This window comes from Apis florea, unplaced genomic scaffold, assembly GCF_048593485.1.
Source record: "Apis florea isolate Af1SG1 unplaced genomic scaffold, ASM4859348v1 contig_2495_pilon, whole genome shotgun sequence".
Classification (NCBI taxonomy): domain Eukaryota; kingdom Metazoa; phylum Arthropoda; class Insecta; order Hymenoptera; family Apidae; genus Apis; species Apis florea.
In genome coordinates, this window is record NW_028256595.1 from 4,331,736 (window position 1) to 4,352,618 (window position 20,883).

The following is a 20,883-nucleotide window of genomic DNA, read 5'->3' on the forward strand; positions in this document are numbered from 1 at the left end:
ACAAGCCCCCGAGACTCCCTGATTGATACCAGGTGTGCGCGAAAATTCAACAAGCGAGATGACGCGCACGATAGAATATTCCGAATGTAGCGTGATTCGAACCGAGAATCATAGAGAGGATCTTTCGAAGATCGAACGCTCTCGAAATTCACGGGTATTTTTCTTTTTTCTTTTTTTTTTTTTCTTTTTTTTTCCAACGAAACACACGTTTGAATTCACAGGTGGAAAAAAGGATCGTATATCGCGCGTATCACGACGGGCTAATAGAAATTTTGGATCGGTTTCGCGGAACGATTTGATTACGCGTGGAGGAGGGTGGGGAAGGGAGTTCGAAAGGGAAGGGACGATACGGGCCTTCTAATGTAAATTACGCGAAATCGTTGCACGAGTGACGCGACACAAAGAGGGAACGCTTTAGCCGCTATTTTTCCCTGCTTTTTTCTCCGACACGAAATATATTACGTAAATTCCCTTCTTCCGTGACCATTTTCAACGCAGCTTGGCCGCGTGTATGTGTGCGTGTCGGTTCGCCGTGCGTGACGGCGGTAGAAAATGCATCGCGCGAAAATGTTTTTGCCCGCGTGTTCACACCTCGACTACTATAAACGACTACATTTGCTTCGATACAGTATTCATATTCGTTGTCCCGACCTCTCTTCGTTCCCCCTCTCTCGTCCACCCTTTCCCCTCCCCCCTGCTCCCTCTCCTGCTCTACCGTTGATTCCACCAGCGCGCACCACCAGTGTCAATATTTCGTTGCATTACCCTGTCCCTCCCCCCAACCCTGTATTGCATTATCCTCCGAGGAAATTGCTCGGAATTTCAACCGTTGAAACGCGTTTATAACGCGTGGCGAGGATGGAAATAATAAGTGTGGTTATATCTGGATGCGCGCACGAGATTCCACGACCGCGTCCAAAAAGGGATGGAAACGAGGAGGAGGAGGAGGCTTTCTATAAAAATGTCTCAACGGTCCGCATTCTCGTATTTGCATACGTCGTGGCCAGACGCCGTGCGGAAATTTTATTATCCAGCAAATTAACCGGCGAAGACGGTTTCACGCCTCGTTTCGACGAGAAAAAAAAACTCGCCGTTACGCGACTCGTTAACCGAGTTTCTTCGAGTTCGAGAAGGGGGGAGGGAGAAGAGAGAGAGAGAGAGAAATGAAGAGAATCCGGTGTCGCGTCGGTAGATGCATAGATCTCGAACGCTAAGAATTTTCAAAGGACGAGGCTTGATCGATTACTCATCGATATCTCACGATCGAACGAAACTCGAACGGTTAAAAAAAAAAAAAAAAAGGAAAGACAAATCCAACAACAATTTGTTCGGCCACTTGTTAACCCGCACAAATTAATCGATCCGTCGCTCTCTATAAACTCGTCGAAATAATTTATCGGCTGGGTATAGCGCGAACAACAGCTTACGAAAATCGATAACCGAGTATCGAAAGTATCGGAACCAGCCAGGCGAACGTTAACTATTCCCTATCCCCCACTCTCCGCCGTCTCTTGGTGAACTTTGGTGACTCAGGTCTAGGTGACTAGCAATCGTGTTCTTCGAGAATCGAGGCTTTTCCAAACGAAATACAAAACTCGTTTTAATCGTTTCGACGTTGTTCCATTCCCTCTCGATCCTCGAATTCATTCATTCATTCATTCATTCATCAATGAGAGGACTCGAACGAGGATGTATGTCTCCACTCTGAACTCTCCTCTCCCTCCTCCTCCTCCTCCTCTCGACTGGAAAATTTTGTTTCACCCTCGCCACTGGAATTTCGCGCTAATAAGGGTAATGGACTGGTGGTGGCGCAAAAGGGACTAGCGCAAGTCCGACGGGGTATGGAGGAGAGAGGCGTACGTAGGTTGCCACGCGGTGAAACGACAGACCGGTCTATTTGGCTGATGGCGCAGGATTTAACCAGCCGGTTCGACCACGCGAATATTTTTCCACGTACATACGCGGAATAATATGCTCGAATAAGCCGACCGCGGCGGAACGGCAGAATAGGAGAACCGGTGCTGTATTCTCGCTGCTGAACTATGAGGAGGAGCGCTCTCTTCGCCCGAAAATGGTGAACGCCACGAGGAGGAGGGGGCGACGATGGGTCGGCTCCCACGAACCGATTTCGCGGATTCAATCCTCTCGAGGAGGAGGATCACCATCATTTCGTAACGCACGCGTGAATAGAGATGGCAGAGATATCCCCGCCCCCGGGTCAAACGAAACATTTTTTTTAATACCCATTAACCATTTGAAATGCCATTTAGCCCGGTGTAATAATTCTAAAAGCATCGGTTTCGCGAGAGGCAGTAGCCCGTTTCCCGCCCCATCCTGTATGGGATACGCGCAGGATACGCGCTCCTCCTCCTCCTCCCTTCTTTTCCCTCTCGTCCCTCCCCGGCTGGGACGCGAAATTGAGAATACAATGGCACGCGAGCGAATGCACGAGCAGCGGCGAGCGCTTTTAGTCGCTCGAGTATTTAATCCTGGCGAAAATACCAGGTGAACGCGTATTGTTCCGACACGAGAGGGATACCGGCGGCAGCCTGTGTATTCGTGTTAACGTACTGCTCGAACATATCGAGACGCCGGCAAATTGTCAGACGGCGTATAGTAAATATATACGTGTCTATATATATATATATATATTTTTTTATTTCGTCCCCTCTTGTATATAGAACAACATCGTATCAAGGGATAGCAGCGATAAGCTAGATCAAAGAACCCGACTGTTTTTCGCGATCGAGTATATTGTTATCGAGTTTAAACGAATAATATCCCGATTCGCAACGAACTTGAATATCGTATTCGAGATCAAGCTTATACGATATATTTCACGCGAGTATATACGAAATTACGAGCGAAATGATAAGAATACTCGTAAACGATTATCTTATTCTCGATTATTATCGAAACGCGTTTCGAGCTCGAAACTTTGCTTTTCCAACTCGGGATGTAGAACAGTCGGAGTAGCGTTTCCGCGAAACACGAGATCCTCGCGTTTTCGAAGGGAAATCGTTGGCGTTTTTTCGAGTCGCGCATCGCGATAAATCAACGACGGATCTCCTCCACGTCGTTCGATTATCGGAGTTATGAATCTGGCGCACGGTTCAAACTCGCGCCAACTTTCCTCGTATAAATTTTCTTTTCTTTTCCGCCGCGACAGCTTCCGCTCGACGATTTCGACGCGCAATCGGCGCCAAATCGCGCCGAACTCCCACCACCGAATTGTTCCGATTCGAAGGAAAAAATTCATTTTCCCTCCGTTCATTTTTTCAAGAATTACAAACTTCTCTCTCTCTCTCTCTCTCGAATCAGATCGATCGTGATTCGAATCGGCTTTCAAGGCAACGTTTCGCGGATTAAACCGGGGCATCGAGCACGATGGAAATACTCCATCGTGGATGGAGATGTCATCGCGAAAATAGTTGAAATCGGATCGATGATCTTCTTCGCTTTTGTGTGAAACTTCGCTTGCGAGAAACGATCTCGGGACCGTTTTCGATTTGTTGAAAGCCCCGACTTCCACCATCCCGCCGATAGCCGTGATTTTTGAAATCGTCGAGGATATCTTTAGGAGATAGCGCGTAGAACCGACGTAGAAAAGTTTGTCGCGATAAATCGATATCCCGGCGCGTTCGTTTTTTTCACGCGCCCCTGTTATTCCTCCTCCACGATTCTGGCAAACTTTTCCCCTCCCCCTCCGGAAGAGACCCGACCCTCGCCATGGAAAAACTTTCGTTTTAAGCTGTTCGAAACTGCAAACTGTCGTCGCCTATTTACCGGCTCCGATCCTCCGCAGGATCCACGCTGAAAAATTTCGTCGTAAAGTCGCTAAGTGAACCCGAATTTTCCTCCGGAAAAGGAGAGGAAGCGAACATTTTCCCACCTTTCGAATTCTTCCTCGTTTCGTTACGCTTGAAATTTGTTACAGCAATAATTAATTAATGGGAATGGATAATTAATTTAGGAGAATCGAAAAGAGAGAGAGAGAGAGAGAGAGAAAAGGAAGACGAAAATTGATCCGCGGCGTATTAAGAGCGGAGGAAGAGGTGTGAAGTCCGGATTTGGCCGAGAAGCTTACAAACGAGTAACTTTCGAGGTTTGTCTAGTAGTCGCAAAAGTCTGTGAACCGGCGAGTGCTGTGAATGAAAACAGCCGGGAGCTGTTATCACGAAGCGATATCGTTCCGGCGTCGTCGCTTCGGGCTTGCACGCCGCGCACAAACACCGAACGTCATGAACTGTTTTCCCTTCGATTTACGCGGTGTGAAATCTCAATCGGATAACAACCATTTTTCTTCCCGTTCAAGAGACCTTCCTTCGAGACCTTCCTTGGAAGGAAAGAGAGAAAGAAAACAGTTTAGCTCGAAAAACTTTGACGACGAAAATGATCATAAATTCGATCGATGAAGAAGCAAACAAAGGGGACAGAGAATTCGTACAATTCCTTCCTGCGCTCCAACTCTAACTCGCCTGGTTCCATCTCGATAATTATGTAACCGCTTTCTGCTCGGAATTAAATCCATTTAAATTCGAAAGATCGTGCACGCAGCGAATCAACGACGAACCGAGTAGGACGAGTACAGTGTCGAAGGAAAGAGGAAAAAAAAAAAAAAAAAAAATAAAAGAAACAAAAAAACGATAGGCAAATTCGCATCGACAGTGGAAATGGAGAAATGCAGGGTCAGGTGGAAAAGGGTATCGTACACTGGCAAAAGATAGTTGGGAGATCAGCCTCCTCTCCGCTCTTCCCCTCCCCCTCGAGGCGAATTTGCATTGTGGCCGGACGCCGTGTTTGAGCTGCACTGTAGTCTCTCGACTATCTGCATCTACATGCCCCCGATGTTCGCTGCACTTTAATCCTCGAGGAGAGACCCTCGTCGATACTCTCTCTCTCTCTCTCTTTCTCTCTCACACACACACACATAATACAAGGGATACGAATCGTTGCGTTGTATTAACGAATCGATAAAAATTGAACCTTGATCCTTGATCCTCGACGAGCTCCACGAACGAGGCTAAAAATAAACGCATTTCGATGCAACGAATAAATCAAGAGCGGTGAAGAAAATGGAGAATCGTGAGGAAGAAGAGGAGGGTTCCACGCTTCTATCGAAAGAGGATCGACCACCAAGGCGGAGAAATCTTATCACGACTTTCTCCTCCGATATCGCGAAGCAATTATTAAAGTCGTGACTACTTCGGGTCGATATTTCGCGACCTCGGGTCGATGATCGCGAGATATAATCTCTGTTTCCCCTAATTTTTATTCCTCGAATCTCCATTTATCCAATGTTCGTGATACTTTTCTAGAAATGATATTAACCGGTCGAATAATGTCGATAAAAAATAAGAAAGGAAAAAGAAAAGAGAAGAAAAGACTCGCGAAAGTAGGAAGAATCGATTAGGGAGGGAGATCTCCTTTATTAGAGGAGATCGTTCGCTTTGTCGAACTGCTCTATTATAACCCGAGTAGCTAGATCCTCGTCAAATTCCTCCTTCGGTAGGAAATTGTTGTCGAGCAAAGAAGAGAGTCTGAGACGAGTATCAGAGACACGAATAAGACTCGATTCGACGAAGTACTGAACGTCTGTATTTCGAGCTATAACCTTCAGTATCGCGAGACCGTTCTCCAACTGCAAAACTCTCCTCCGAAACTTCGACCGAAATTTGTTCCGCCATCGCTCTTAAAACTCTCCCCACCTGTGCTCGAGCAATTTCCATTTTCAAAATCCACTCGAAATCTGAACGCCTATCCTTTCACCACCAACCTTCCATCCCCACTTACTCAGAGACGAACGTTTCTTTCCACTTATTATACTAATCGTTAACCGATTTATTCGCGCAAAGAGCGTCTATTTTAATTGCACGCATTGTCGGCCAGTTTGACTTCGCTTCCCTGATGACAAACGTTAGGATTAAATCGAATAGCGCGATCGTATCGTCGTAGCGGGCGACGTCTGGACCAGGAAAATCCAATCTTACGATGGGAGAGGAAATGGAAGGGCGTGGGAAGAGAGGGGACGGTCGCGTCTGAATGGGAAACGAATCACTCGGAAAAGTTTTTAGTCGCGTGCAGATCAGTCGACGCGAGAAAGTTCTCGTTTATTCGGTATAATCCGTTCGAGAGGGAACGAGGCGGCAGAGGCGAGCGAACTACTATCGAGTTTTCAGCGGAACCTTCGAAAACGAAGGAACGAAGGAAGACTCGAGGTAAGGTACGAAGACGGGGGTACGAAAAAAAGGGCGAAAGAAAGAAAAAAACAGCGAGGATGGAGGATAAAAGAGAGATTAAACGGGAGAGAACATGCGTTGCAACATATCATCTCTCTGAATCCGATCTAAACCTTTCGGCAAACAATTATGACCGTTAAACCGATAATTCTCGATGCAGGCCGTGTTACGATTACGACGGGGAGGAAAGAAGAGAAGTTGGGAGATGAGATAAAAGTCGTAAAATTTAACGGGCATCGCATTCAATCAACGCCCGTTTGTGATCAAACGAACAGCCTCTCCTTTCGTCCAACTTCCTTCCTTTACTACGTAATTTCGTGATTCTCCTCTCTCTCGTCCAAGAGGTTCCAATTCTTCCATCAGGGAAGAGACGCGGCGCAAATTATATGGAGAAATCGATCCCAAAGAACGATTTCTCGAAGAACAAAAAAAAAAAAAAAAAAAAAAATGCCGAAACTGTTGTTCGCGATTGTCATCGCGATTTGGATTTTCGAATCTTTCTCGTACGCTCGTTCCCCGTACTCGTAAAAACTCTTTCGCATACTGCGCTATGACGAAGCCTCCCCCCTTCCCCATCCCTTTCTCTTTTCCCACGCGTAATACACCACAATTCATGGTGGGCTTAGGATAGGAGGGGGCGACCACCACGTTAATGCGTATATACGCGGATACTCGAATGGCCCCCTCAGACTCTAATTAACTCGGATATTGACCAGAGCGGCTTATATCAGCGTGGTGTGTGCACGGCGGGGCTCTTTTTGCTCCGCGCGCGTGTTCGGTCGCGGTACACAAACGAGGGGGGGAGGAAGCGGGCAAAAAAGTGGCTCCAATTTATCAGACTCCTACGTACGGCTTTTATCGGTACGCCATTTTTACGTTGCCTCTTCACAGCAGCGGCAGCGCGGGAGGAGGAGGAGGAGGCGGGGGATGTAAACGTCAAAAACTTGGCAATCACGTGCACCGAGACGTGACATCGGTATACACGACGATACTACGATAAGGGCCCCCCTTTTCGAACGCGTGCCGAATCGCTTTTATTCCGTTCCGAGAAAATATCCCTCCTTTGTTCCCTCCGTCCCTCCATTGTCTCGATATCGATGACGCGTGAATTAATTGTCCGTTGTACCGTCTCAATTGGAGTTGGTGAACATCATTCGCGTTAACGAGCTCGATCGTAATTACAAATGGTTAAAACCGGGAAAAAAAGAAGGAGAGGAAAAAATAAAAATAAAAATTCGAAGCGCTGTGTGGATTCTCTTCGACAAAACTTTGAATTAATCGTTTTTTTTTTTTTTTTTTAAAATTCAGACTCAACGCGTCTCGATGTTCGAACTCGAGAAAAACCGTGCCAAAATTTGATTCCGCGATTTCACTCACCGCTCTTCGGCGTAGGAAAGATGTTGTAGGCAGAATCTCGAACCCAGGACGTGACTGCCACGTATTCCTTAACGAAAGTCGGTATTTCGCACCTGAGCACACCGGTATTTCCAGGTAGGACGTAGGCGTCTCGCACTTGAACCTCGTACTTTTGACGCACGACTGGAAAAAAAAAAGAGAAGGTTGTGACGTCAGCTTTCCGAGGAAAGGAACGATAACGGCGTTAACAGCTCCTCTCTCGCGAAATAACGCGTAATGAAACGAAGAAGGGAGGGAGAAGGAAAAAGTGAGTTGCATAATCAGAAGGAAAATGTCAAAGTAAAGGGTAAAGAAAGGGGGTGGAAAGAAAGAAAGAAAGAAAGAGAAAAGAAGGAGAAAAGAATTTAGGAGAATTTATATATACGGATTCGAGTTCTGGCCTCCTTGCGTCCCAGCGCGATTATTGTTCAAATCCTACCGGTTTTTTTTACCCAGACATCGATATTCGCACAAGAGGAACGACGAAAGCTGAACGCCAGCTCTCACGGCCAGATATCCTCGAGCGCAAGCCTCTCCTCGTCGTCGTTAACTCCAATAACAATATAATGCACTACGCATTTTCTATTACAGAGACGTTATTCTGCTCGCGAACAACGCCGCTTTTCAACCTCAGTCTGCGACCCGTGCTTTCGGTAATTAGTGCCTCCCTCTCGCGTCCTCGTTCTCCGGGTACAATCTACACCCCCCCTCCCCTTTCCTCCTCCTTCTCTCTCGTCGCGCAGAATGCAACTCCGCGCGATTCTTTCCAGAAATTCCCTCCCATTCACGAGCCGGTAAACGAGCGATAAGTGATTTTGAGTTCCCTCCCTGAGTTTCTGCGTTCCCCCAAAAGAAACGAAATCTTTCGGCCTCCAGTTTTTCCTTGTCCATTTTCAGTGAATCGCACGCGCACAAACCTTCCGTTCGTCCCCGGGTGAAACACGAGGCGAAAAGATCGGCAGAACTTGGTCTTGGCCGCTTGCAAACGTTGCAGTCGCAGCTCGCTTCTTTCGAGCACCGATCATCCTTCCGTTCGAAATATACGAGGAAAGATCTACGCGAGATAGATAACGCGATTAACGCACCCCCGAAAAGGATTCCGCGATATCTTCTGGCTGTCTTGAAACAATCGAATGGAATCGAGAAAACGGGGCGCTACAAAATGTCCACGGCCCGACACCGATGGAACGAATCACTCGCTAAACTCGTAGGTAAGGGAGGGTAGTAGCTCGTTCATTCGATGGCGTAATTGCGAGCCACGAATACTCTCCCGGAAACATTCTCCGGCAATTTTTCCCCTCAGATTACCCCATCGCGGTTTCTCTACACTACAGAAGAGAAGGAGGAGGAGGAGGAGGATCTTTGTCCAAACGATTTTGCACTCCCCTCTGCAAGCAGAAGCGGTGATCGCTTAGCTATATCGCTCGTTATCCTCGGTGCGCGCTTATTTCGTGCGAAATTTGCATTAAAAAAAAGAAGGGGGGCGGGAGAAAAAGCAACGTACTGGAAGGAAAGAAAAGAAAGAAGAGAGCAAGAACAAGAATCGTGGTGAAAGTGAAGTAAAAGTAACTGCGACTCGTGGAGAGGAAGAAAGCGAAGAAAGGGGGTCGGTGGGAAGCGAAGAAATAAAGGTACTCACCGGCCTTCACCGTGATTTCACGGCCCAACACCCTACCGACGCTGTTCGAGGCTTGACATCTGTACACGGCCGAGTGGACGTCGTGTCGGTAGGTCTCCGCTCCGAAGGGCAAAAAGTACATGGAACCGTTGACCAGCATCTCGCGTATGTGAGGTATGGGGAGGACCGGCGACTCGTCCCCCATAAGCCAATCAATCCTCGGCAACGGGCTGCCCTGGGCCGAGCAATGGATCATGGCCCCGGTCTCGTTCGAGAATTCGACCGAGGAGCGCGGCTCCGAGATCAGCACAGGCCCCTGACTGTCCAGCACCACTCCCCGCCCTGCAACATGGATCGCGCCGCGTTTTAGAGAACGGCGCGGAAAATCGACGAATCTTCGAGAGGAGAGATAATTTGTCGGGTTAATGGGAAGGGGGGGGAGAACGTGTGCCCGAGATTCTCTCGCGTTAATTTCTCTGAAATTGAATTTATCCCAAGAGGATGATTGTTGGTGGTCCGTGACGAGAATTCGAGGGGAGGATATTCGGAACGGTGTTGATTATACATCAACCCGTGTATATATCGCCGAGTATAAGAACGATGAATCGTGCCGTCCGGTTGTTCGATAAATTTGTGTACATAAATCCGTGTGTGTGTGTGTGTGTGCGCGCGCGTGTGTGTATACGTTATCCAATTATTCCGGGGTAAAGGTATTCCGTCCATTATTACGTGGAGAAAGGGAAAAACGTTTTATGGATCCTAAGGGAGGAATTAAATACAATTGCTCTTAAAAAGGAAGCTATCTACCGTGTTGAGAATGTAGTATCTATTTCAACGGGGTGACTGCTATGATTACTTTTATCCAGATACGAATAATATATATATATATATATATATATATATATATATATATATATATATATATATATAAAGAGAATAGAGAATAGTTTGATTAAAATATCTCGTTTGTTTCCTCGTCGTAGTTTTATGACAAATTGAGAGAACGGAGAGACTCCGTTTCGCGAATAGGTAGAAAGCGACCGAAAGGCGATCAATCGTCCAATGCTTCGAATGCCGATCTTAAAAACGATGTATCTACGGATGAAGTTTATATATATATCGAAAGAGGGTTACGCCATTCTTCTCTAAACGAATAATTCATCCAAAAGCGAATCGAATCAATAAGGATATTCGATCGGATAAAGAAACAATTGGTTTCCCCGATATTCTCTTTTCACGAAAGTAAGCTCGAGCAGTCGCTTTTGCAACTGCTTCTTCGATATTTTCTTGCGCATCTGTGGTAAGCAGTTTATATTGCGAAATACATACACTCACATATATGTATATATATATAGTAGGTGGTAAACGGTTGGTCGCAGTGAACGCGCAACCAATAACAGCGAGATCGATCATATTCGATCTTCGTCATGTCAGTTATTACGGTTCGCGCGCGCGAAATCATTTGCATTCATCGGAATCCAATGGAGCAAGTTCGTCTCTCGAGCGCGAGACGAACTCGTAATGTGAAAAATATCCTTTTGACTGACTGATTTGAAAGATTTGATGGAACGTTTTAATCAGCCGTAAAAACTTTAAGTTTCACTTTCAAAAAAAAAAAAGAGGGGGGGGAGGGGAGGAGAAGGAAAAAATCGATCGATTTCCGCGATCGAGCCACCATCATTCCATACCCAACACGCGTCTTCGATTCGAAACGACGACAAAAGAAGGGATAACAAAACCATTTTGGGGGTAGCCGAATAACGATAACAGAACCATCTTCCCTTGAACGATAAAACGCGCACGTACGCGCATCCACGTACGTTGAATGGCGCGCGAAACGTCGCCTTCAACACCGCATCGCGTTCCGATTGCAACATTTACCACTCCCCCTCACTCGTATCATTTACCACTCCCCAACCGTTTCCTCTCTCGTTTCTCCTCTCGTTTCCTTTCCACGAACTCCTCTCCCTCTCTCTCTTTCTATGTATATATATATATATTCTCAAGCCCTTGTTGTTGTCCCTGTTTTCGTCCGGCCAAATCAGATAGAACACCCTCCACGAAATTGTCCGCGAAATTTTCACACGCAATATCGCCGTTTCTTTCGATCATACTCGCGCGTAAGGGAACAACTCGCGATTCGATAAGCGGTATTCGAATTTCGATGCAACCACTAAGGGCTCGCGAATACGTGGAATGCGTGGGATACGGCAGGTATTCGCCATCAAGTTGCGTCGGTGTATAGCACATCCATCCAGCCGTCCATCCAGTTCACAGAGTAAACGCGTGTGTACGTGGGTGGAAAGACGTTTATGTTCCCCGCTTCCTGCGCGCGATACACCTGCGCCACCACAGCTATGCACAGAGTCGCCATCTACCTTGGTCGGGGTTTGTAAATGTGTGTATCGCGTGTACAGCGTGTATATCGTGTGCATCGGTGCATCTGCCTCTCCGGGAGGGGAGAAGGGGGTTTCATCCCTGTTTCCTCCTCGAGCGAGCGTATTCGCGCTCGTCGAACGACGACGATGGAAAATAAGGTTAAATTAGTACGCGTATAACGCAGTTTGTCGGTGACAGCGAGGGCCGCAGTAAAACGTTTATTAAGGTGAACTATGCTCCCTGCGTAAAGGAAAATTCTGCTCGTCGTTCTTCTTGTTTACGGGTAAATTCGATAGAGATTCTCCGTCTAACTCGATAACGAGTAGCTTTCCTTGATTTCCATTCGTGTCCATTCGACACTTGCCGATTCCGTGTTTGCGGACGGTAATAACGTAGCCTCTTTGACACTTTTCCATTCGCGCTTTTAACAATTTTGACGATATTACGATCCGTTTACGAATTATATTAATTCGTATTTGAACAGTTTCGACGCGTTAATAACTAGGATAGGATTTCACGGATCGAAAAGATCCTTCCTCCCTCTCTTATCTACTCGAGGGATAAGAAGATCATTACGAAGAAAGGAGTAGTCGGTGAAAGAAGTAAAGAGACGATATCGTAAATCGAAATTGTTTGTGCATTCGACCGTATCCGCTTATTGTCGCAGCGTTGAATCTCTTCAATAGGGATCGAACAAAAGCAGCCTCGACGCACGATCCAATTAGCGGGCTGAGAATCACGTAATTCAACAAAGAGTCGATCAATTCTGCAACACCGCATTTCCATAAGTAAGCCTGGCGAGCACGTTTCATCTGTCTTCAATCCTACCAACCCTCCGTCTAATTATTGTTTAACGCGCTCGAATCGAACAAAATGCAAAAATAAACAAACGCAGAATAAATCGCAGAAACAGACGAGGAGGAAACTTCTTTCCGTAACCACTCGTTAATAATGAAAATTCTTCTTCGTATACATTTATCTCTTCCTTCCTTCCTTCCTTCCCCTTTTTATTTCGTTTCATTTTTTATTTTATATATATAAATATATATACAGAAGCATCATCAGTGTATTTGACCTAGGAATCCGTAACACGGTCACCGTGCAACTCGTGCAATCATATTTGTAGCCCCTTGTCACTTGAAATCCCCTCGTACAGTGCTTTCAGAAGTGAAACGCGTTCAATCTCGTTACGAGCGATGTACTCTCGAGCACGCGCGTACACGCACGGAGAGAAAACGATCGGAGAGAGGGAGAGAGAGAGGAGGAGGAAAAAAAAAAAAAAAAAGAAACACGTCCATACGTACGACGAGAACCCCTCTCCCTCATTAAGGGTGACGAAGGGGGACGAAACGAGGCGTCGAATGTTCGCGCGACGCGTCCAGATAATCGCAGGAAACGAAATGGCGAAACGGGGAGGTGGGAGGGAATACAGGTTGCGTAATTCCGCGTCATCGCATTTTTATCGCGTTTCACGTGGACGCGTACAATGGCTCGCTTCTCATAAATGCACAGCTTCCTCTTTCCCTCCCCTCCTCGTTTCTCCATTTTTTTCTCTCTTTTTTTTTTTGTTTTTTATTCCGCTCGACACGTCCACGAGGAAGAATACAATCCCGGGATATCATCCCGCGCGTTGCGAAGAAACGGTGAAATTATCGGCCAGGGAAAAAATATATATATATATACCGCTTCTCTCTCTCTCTCTCTCTCTCTCTCTCTCCGTAACTGGCCTGTATTTCTGTGAACCGACGTTTGACCAACTGCCCTTTACATTACACCAATCGAGTTTCGCGCGCATCGATACTCGATACTTCGACCCCTCGTTCCATTCCCTCGAGCTGACCGAATTCCCGGTATCTCGCTCGATAGGTCAACTGCCAAGTTTTAACGGACGGAATGGTAATAGGTCTCGGACCATCGTTGAAATATCTACGACGATATCGCTCGTCCTTTTTCTTTCCCTTCGAGCGCGTCAACTTTAACTGGAACGGGTGCAGAAACGAGCGTACGAGGATCGTGTGAATGGAGGAAACGTTAAACAAGATACTCGTTAAGAGGTTGGAGAGCGAGACGCATTGTCGAGAGGCGAATGAAATTCAACCGTAGGTCGGCGAGCATCTCCACTGCTGCCACGCGCATAACGGGGCGCATAATACGTTCGAGGAACAGGATTGAACACGGCTTAATTAATCACGGTGAAATTCGGCGCTAAAACTTGTTTGCAGTTACCTCGGAGGGCCTCGGGCGACGGAGGGTTAATTTCGCAACGAGCGAAACATCCGATCGTGATTCGCAACAAATTCCCGTCTGTCGATCGTTCCCAGATTTTTCCCCTCTTTTTCTCCTCCCCGCTCTAAAATTCACTCGAGATAATCTCGAAGAAGCAAACGAGGAGTGAAATTTTCCTTTCCGCCAATCGATAATTGCGTAACAGGGGAGGCGGGAAAACGCTCCGTGTTGCGTAATGGGCGGATAACTAGACTGCCAGAGACAATTATACGTCGACAATGCGGTTTTGCCGCAATTACCGGAACAACCATCTCTCTTTTCCGCCACGCAACTATTTGCAACCGGTGTGTACTCGTCTCACGTTTACGGAGGAAAATTGCAAATGTTGCGCGATCTCGTGTCGCCAAGCGTATACGCGTACAAGTTCTTCGCGAGTCGAGATCGGCAAGGGATCGGGTTAATTCGTCGCGTTTCGCCACTTCAACGATTGCCGTTAAACGTTCTATGCCCGTCCGTTCGTTTCTTTTATTCCATCGAAGGGCGTCGCGTTTCACGCTCCCGCTGTTCAACGCGCGCTCTCGTATCGCGCGCACACGTTTCGCGGTTACGTTGAAACGTTTCCCCTGTTTTCGAATATCCTCGAATACCTACCTCTGTTTCGAAACGAAAATGTTTCTACTTCGGTGGCTGGAATGTCGAGCGGATATCGGAGTTCCTTTCGTTCGTAAAAAATAAAAAAAAAAAAAAGAAAGGAAGGAAGGAAGGAGGAAAAAGCGAAGAGCACTTTCCACCTCGCGTTCTAAAAATTTCGAAACGAAATTTTGCGCGGGGAAGAAGGCATTCGACAAATGTTCGGCTCGACCGCGCATTCTGAACAAATAAATACCAGGAGAGATGAGTTACTCCCCCTCGATCCGTTCCTGAGCAAGAGAAGCATCGCGAAAGTCGGATGCATTTTCCATTACGCGATCGCGCGACGATTACGCTCGGCCAGCTTCCATCTACCGGCGACACACCTGTGCCGGTGTCTATGGATTATGCACCGCCGCCATTTACGCCCTCTCCGTCCATTCTCGTTCCACCGGGTATATCCGGTTGCGAGTATGCGCGTCGCATGGACCCGCCGCATGCACGTACGCATCGACTGTGCAAACGTTGCGCCACCGACTGTTATTCCGGGCCAAGCCCTGTATTCTCGCGTTGCAAACCTTCTGATTAATTACAGGGCCGCTGTCACGCTGCACCGGCCCGCTGCTGCATTATCGTCCGCCGCACGGAGAACCCGAGAGCGTCACTCACGAATTAACCGAGCCGGCACGTTCCCCGACCGTCACTCCCCGACCTCGCTCCACCCAAGAATCGCGCCGAACTCTCCTTCACCAAGGAGAAGAGGAGGAATCGAATCGAGGCCGATAACGCGCGGCAATTCGAATCGATACCACCACCGCTCGTTAAACCATCCGGTTCGGGAGCAGCAATTCGAGAAGGTCTAATTCTAATTAGATCGAGGTCCTTTCCTCGGTCAGGTGTAATTTAAGAGCATCTCGAGGCGTACGATGGGACGGATTTTCGGATCGATTTTCGAGGGAGGGAGGAGGAGAGGAGGAACGGCCGACAGCGGTCGAGCTGTTCAACTTGAATTTCGTCGGGCGGGGAGGGGATCGGTGCTTCAACACCGATTACATTACCCCGTCTCCTCGTCCGCGATCGCTTACGAAACCCGCTCGAAACTCGAAAGCCTGGAAACCGGTACGCGTACACGATATAGAAACATATGTACACGAGAGTCGTGGTAAACTTCCTCCTCGATCCCTCCATTCATTATTTTCCGCGTTTAACCGAATTTTACACCGCGCGATTCCACTCTCTCTCTCTCTCTCTCTCTTCGTCAAAGTTCCGGAGAAGAGATTAAGAAGAGCAACGTGGCTTCTTCCGTTCGAGTTCGTTTCGTGATGATGGAATAATGGATGGAAAACGAAAGCAGTTCGATCAGTTTCGATCGTTTTCGTTTCGTTATTATTAATTCGAACGGCAGTGTCGAACAAGCAGTCAGTTTTCCGCCGCCGTTTACGATCGATAGGAGCGCGGGATCGCGATTATCCTTGCGTTCCGCTCGGCTAATCCGACTTAATCGCCTACATAAATACGAATATATTTCGCATACGCGCGGTGGGCCAAGTTAGCTGCAATGCAGTGGCGCGATAGTGGAGAGAGGCGGCTCGGATTTTGCCGGCACGCGCACACCCGTTAGGATCGTTTGATCTGGATCATGGTTAATTTCACCGTTGGTTATGGCGCACAATACCGTACCAATCACGCTGTGACTTGGCTGCATCGCGCAGTCCGATTGGTTTCTCCTGCTGGCATATACACACACACGCGCGCACATGATTGTATATACGACGGTCGCTCGAGCTGTGACGGGTTCACCGGTTACACGTACACCTGCGTGTGGCCACCCGCGCGCACAACCCATCCCCGTCGCGTAATCGACGAGCGGATAAAGCGAGACGGATCAATCCGTGACGAAGCCATCGACTTCGAAATGCTAGATTTCGTTTCAATCTCGATTCGATCGTGCGCTCCACAGAAGGAACGCGACAACGACAACGCTCGGCCCAGATACTCGGCACGAATTATGGGGCAAATTGAACGATAGATCACTTTGTCGCCGACACTCTTTTTTTTTTAACCCCCCTCGTGTCAACGATCCTCGATCGATGGGAGAAGGACGAGTGATTTATAAAACCAAAAGCTCCCGTCCCCCTTCCATCCCTTTCTCGCTGCGTCTCGGCCCATCTTTTTCATCTCTCTCTCTCTCTCTCTCTCTCTCTCTCTTCTCTCCTTTCGTTTTAATTCAGTTTAAATTATCTCGCGACGCGGACGTGTCTCTCGTTACACGCGTTTTCCTCCGAAATTTTCAACCGGAAATTTCGTTCCCCTCGGAAATTTTAAATTGTAAATAAGATGGTTGCTGGTTTAAAGAGTTTTTCCGTGTTAAGGAAACAAGAGAAATCCCGTTGGTCGAGATTTTCGCGAGAATTGGCGAACGAGTCGGTTGCTCGTAAATCAAGGCGTTTGGTGGCGTTAACGTTAACGAAATCCGTGAAACCGAGCGAATGCCGAACGTTCGAAACGCGATGAATTTGCTGGGCCAACAATATATATATATATACGTATATACATATATTTTGCCACGTAACAGTGCGCGATCGATGAAAAATGCTGACGCGTGACAGTCACGCGGCACACACTTTCGACGCGCGACAAAACGCCACTACGCGGAATCGGTGACAGGAGCGCGACTTCCGGGTCGTTCGATCATCTCTTCTTTTTGCACACCGCGTTGGTGATGTCGGCATCTTCGATCGCCTGATCTTCGAGCACATAGGTTGACACATTATGCACGCACCATGGAGCATGTTGGTCGAGAACGGAGATCGTCGAGCGAGCGAAAGGAAGAAAGGCGAAAAAGAGGAGGAAGAAATCACGAGGCATCGGGGCGATGAAATTAGTTGGCCGTGCCATGGAGAGGCTTTATATATACCTTACCTCCTCTCTCTCTCCCTCCCTTTCTTTCTCTCTCTCATCGCCCCCAACCATTCCATTTCCTCTCCCTTCTTCTTTCCTTCCCTCTCGTCCCTCCCTCCCTGTTCCTCCTCTCCGTCTCTTTCTTCACGACGCGGATGAATATATTTCCCTCGTCGGCAGCGTCTTCATCCGACCGAATGGAAGAATCTAGCGAGACGGGAGCAATATCGGCGGAAATCGAATCGCAAAATGGAGAAAATGACTGCGAGTGCTTCCTACCCTCCCCTCCTCTCCCCGAGGAAGGACGAGGAGGCGAGAAAATCGAAGGAGAAAGGTGAATGAATGCGAAAGAGAGGGAGAAGAGGGGGGAGGGGCGGATGACAGGGGAGAGGAAGAGGGACGAAGACGGATTATCGGGGGAGGGGGAGGAGGAGGAGGACAGAGAAAGGAGGAATGCATTCCTGGGCGAGTTAATCCCTGGAGTCTGGAATGGCTGACAATTCCATGGATCCGTGCCTTCCGCCTTATCCCCTCCCCCCCCCCCCTCCACAATCGTGGTGCGCGTTCTCTCGTACGTGCAATCAACACTGTGGGTACGAATCAACCATTCCTCCATATCATATCGTCTGCGATCGATTCCACGATTCTTAATATCGCGAAACTCCCCCTCCCCCGTCTCAGATGGATCCCGTAACAGAGGGGAGGGAGAGAAGATCTTAACGCATTTTGCGGCGTTTCTTATGCGCGAACGAGGAGGGAAGGGGAGGGGAGGTCGAATCGTTGACCCGATCGTTATCATAAGCGGCTTATTAAGCCGAAAGTTATCCGTCGACAGTTATCCGAGTTGTGTATTTCTTAAATACTCGTAGCCATCTTTTTTTTTGTCGATCGACAAAAGAATTCGTAATTCGATCGATATATGGACGAATACACGCGTCGAATCACAAACTTCATCGGGAGGATGACGAAAATTAAACTGCCAAATTGAAGTGCACGGTGGTACTTTTATATATATACTCGATCCTTTTATATTATCGACGCTTATTTTGTTCGATCGAGTTTTAAACTAACTGTGCGAACCACGTTGAAAGTTGGTCGTCTCTAATTCGCTGAATTTTCGAAAAATCGGTTAAAATTCCAGCTCCCAACGAGGATTATTTAACGAGTGGCGCGGGATACAATATGCAATTTCGAGCAGCTCCACCGAGCTGCCAATCAGACCAATTTCCAACTCCTCGAATAGAGCTACCTAACCTCGTCTAACCTCGTGAACGGAAAACTAATTTTTTTTCAACGAGCTCGACGACGCCAGACATCCCCCCCCCCTCCGCTCGTTAATTGACGAAACGGAGAGACGTCTCGTCTTCTTTACGGCTTACCGATGACGATTTTATCGATTGAAAAAATAAAAGAAGGGCGTCGTAGGGTGTCGCGACTGGAACGTAAATATGTCGCTTTAAAAAAGAAAAAAAGAGAGAGGAAATAAAAAAAAAAAAAGAAAGAAAAAGGAAAAGAAAAGATGGAGATAGGAAAAGGATAGAAGTAAAATCGATTCGTCGGAGGGAGAATGAAGCGCAAAATGCAATTAGCCGAGCTGCCGGATAATTGAAACAGTGAACGGGAAATGGGCTCGTGGCAAGGTAATACGGTTGAGCCCTTCTTACGATTCTCAGTTTTCCAGGGGAGGAGGGAGGGGAAGCGTCTTGAGAAGCGAACGAGAAAAAGAAGAAGAAAGAAAAAAGAGAAGAAAAAAAAAAAGAGGGGAAAAAAGAGAAGGTCGGTGGTGCGCCAACCAAGAAGAAAGCGTTTGACGACATCGCAGGGTCGCTTCACCGTAAACTGCTTAACAGCGGATAGTGGCTGGCCAAGTTCCTTCGATGCCGGAGTAACTTTCTTAATCCGCTTCTTAGCCGAGTTAGCCTCTGCGATTAATGCCTTGCTAACTCGCCGCAATTCCAAGGATATCTCCTTCCGGCTGTCGCGTGCCAGCATTCTTCCGTTACAATTATATATCCATCGATTCGGGATCGAAAGGAAACTGGCGAGTCTCCGCTCGTCGACGAGATCTTCATCGTCGAGGGATTTCTCCATCGTAGGAAGAAAAGACAAAGATGGGAGGAGAGGAGGGAAAAAAAAAAAAAAAGGAAAAAGAAAAAAAGTGGGAAAGATAGGAGGATACGTGATATCGGATAGCAATAATTCTTCGATTGTAGTCAATAATTTCTTCTTCTGGCGTCGATGGAACGATGTCAATAAATATGACGATAAATCAGGTATAAATCGGTATAGAGCCGAGCCGTACAATTCAGATGCATCGATCGAGCATCGGATTCGAGAGACAAAAGAATTAACCAGACACCTGCGCCGTCGTCGCCCCCCGTTCTATTTTTCTGGGAAATTAATCACGAATGTCGCGATTGCCACGCGAGCTTTTTCCTTTTTTTTTTTTTTTTTTTTTTTCCCCCACTTTTTCCTTTTTTCCCCAAGCAGCAAACGAGCCCAGCCAGCGCGATTCCGCTCGATGCACGACGGCGGCGAGACAGCGTGTATACACCGGGACTGCGCATCCTCTTCTTCTTTCCACATGTTCCAGGTGTTCATAGCTTATCACTCACCAGCCATCCCGCACTCCGCCACAACGCGCTGAATTAGCATAATAGCATCGATGTCGTTACGAGCCAGTGAAACTCTTCAGGATACTTCAATGCTTCGATACAATGGAATATCGATCGGGGGAGAAGCCAGAGTCTCGCCAGAGGTGCAGACGACGAAACGGCACGGCACTCCACGTATTAGAGGGTGCCGGGCGTAACGTAGACAAGAAGGGATCGTGGAGGGAAGGTCCACCAAGGGATCAGACAAAGGCGAGACCAAAGGGTTACATACACCGATCCCCAAACAATCCTCCGCTTATAGCCCGGCGGGGAAAATAAAAATCGCCGCGGAACATCTACGCGAGAGAGAGAGAGAGAGAGAGAGAGAGAGAGAGAGAGAGAGAGAGAGAGAGAGAAAAAACAATGCTCACCGTCGATTCGACCGAGTTAACGAAAGATAGAAGAAATAAGCTAAATGGCTCGGGGGAGTGGAAATAATCGTTGCACGTTCGTCGTGCAACTTTTCAATCCCCTGCTCCGTCGCCCCGACACAGAAATGTAGGAGCCATTATAAGGGTCATTGTCCACGTCATTGTTCACACCGCCGAGTTAAAGTACGACTAATTTCTTCGGTTAACGTCTCTCCGCGGCGAATTAAACGTGGGGCACGAAACGTGAGGAATTTTCGTCGTCGCATTTTTATCGTCGTGGATATTTCATCGTCCAGTTTGAAAAAGGGAAGACGATTCGATTGATTCTCGAAACAAGAATTCGACGATTCTAAATATAACGACGCAAGGTCGTTCGAAAGTTATCAGCATGAAAAAAAAAAAAAAAAAAGAAAAGGGAAAGAAGATAAGATCGCTCGTCATTGAAAACTCGCAACGATTCGCAAGAGTTT

The 20,883-nt window shown here is 47.5% G+C and overlaps 1 protein-coding gene across 1 annotated transcript in view; it reads right to left on the minus strand.

Annotated features, from left to right (window-relative positions):
* The window catches only part of LOC100866116 (cell adhesion molecule Dscam2), a 115,336-nt gene that overhangs the window by 49,000 nt on the left and 45,453 nt on the right, over positions 1-20,883 (minus strand). The window contains exons 3-4 of the mRNA XM_086906828.1: positions 9,274-9,594; positions 7,617-7,778 (exon numbers count right to left, since the gene is read on the minus strand). Of these exons, the coding sequence (XP_086762954.1) occupies positions 7,617-7,778; positions 9,274-9,594 (483 nt within the window). The remainder of the gene's footprint in view (positions 1-7,616; positions 7,779-9,273; positions 9,595-20,883) is intronic.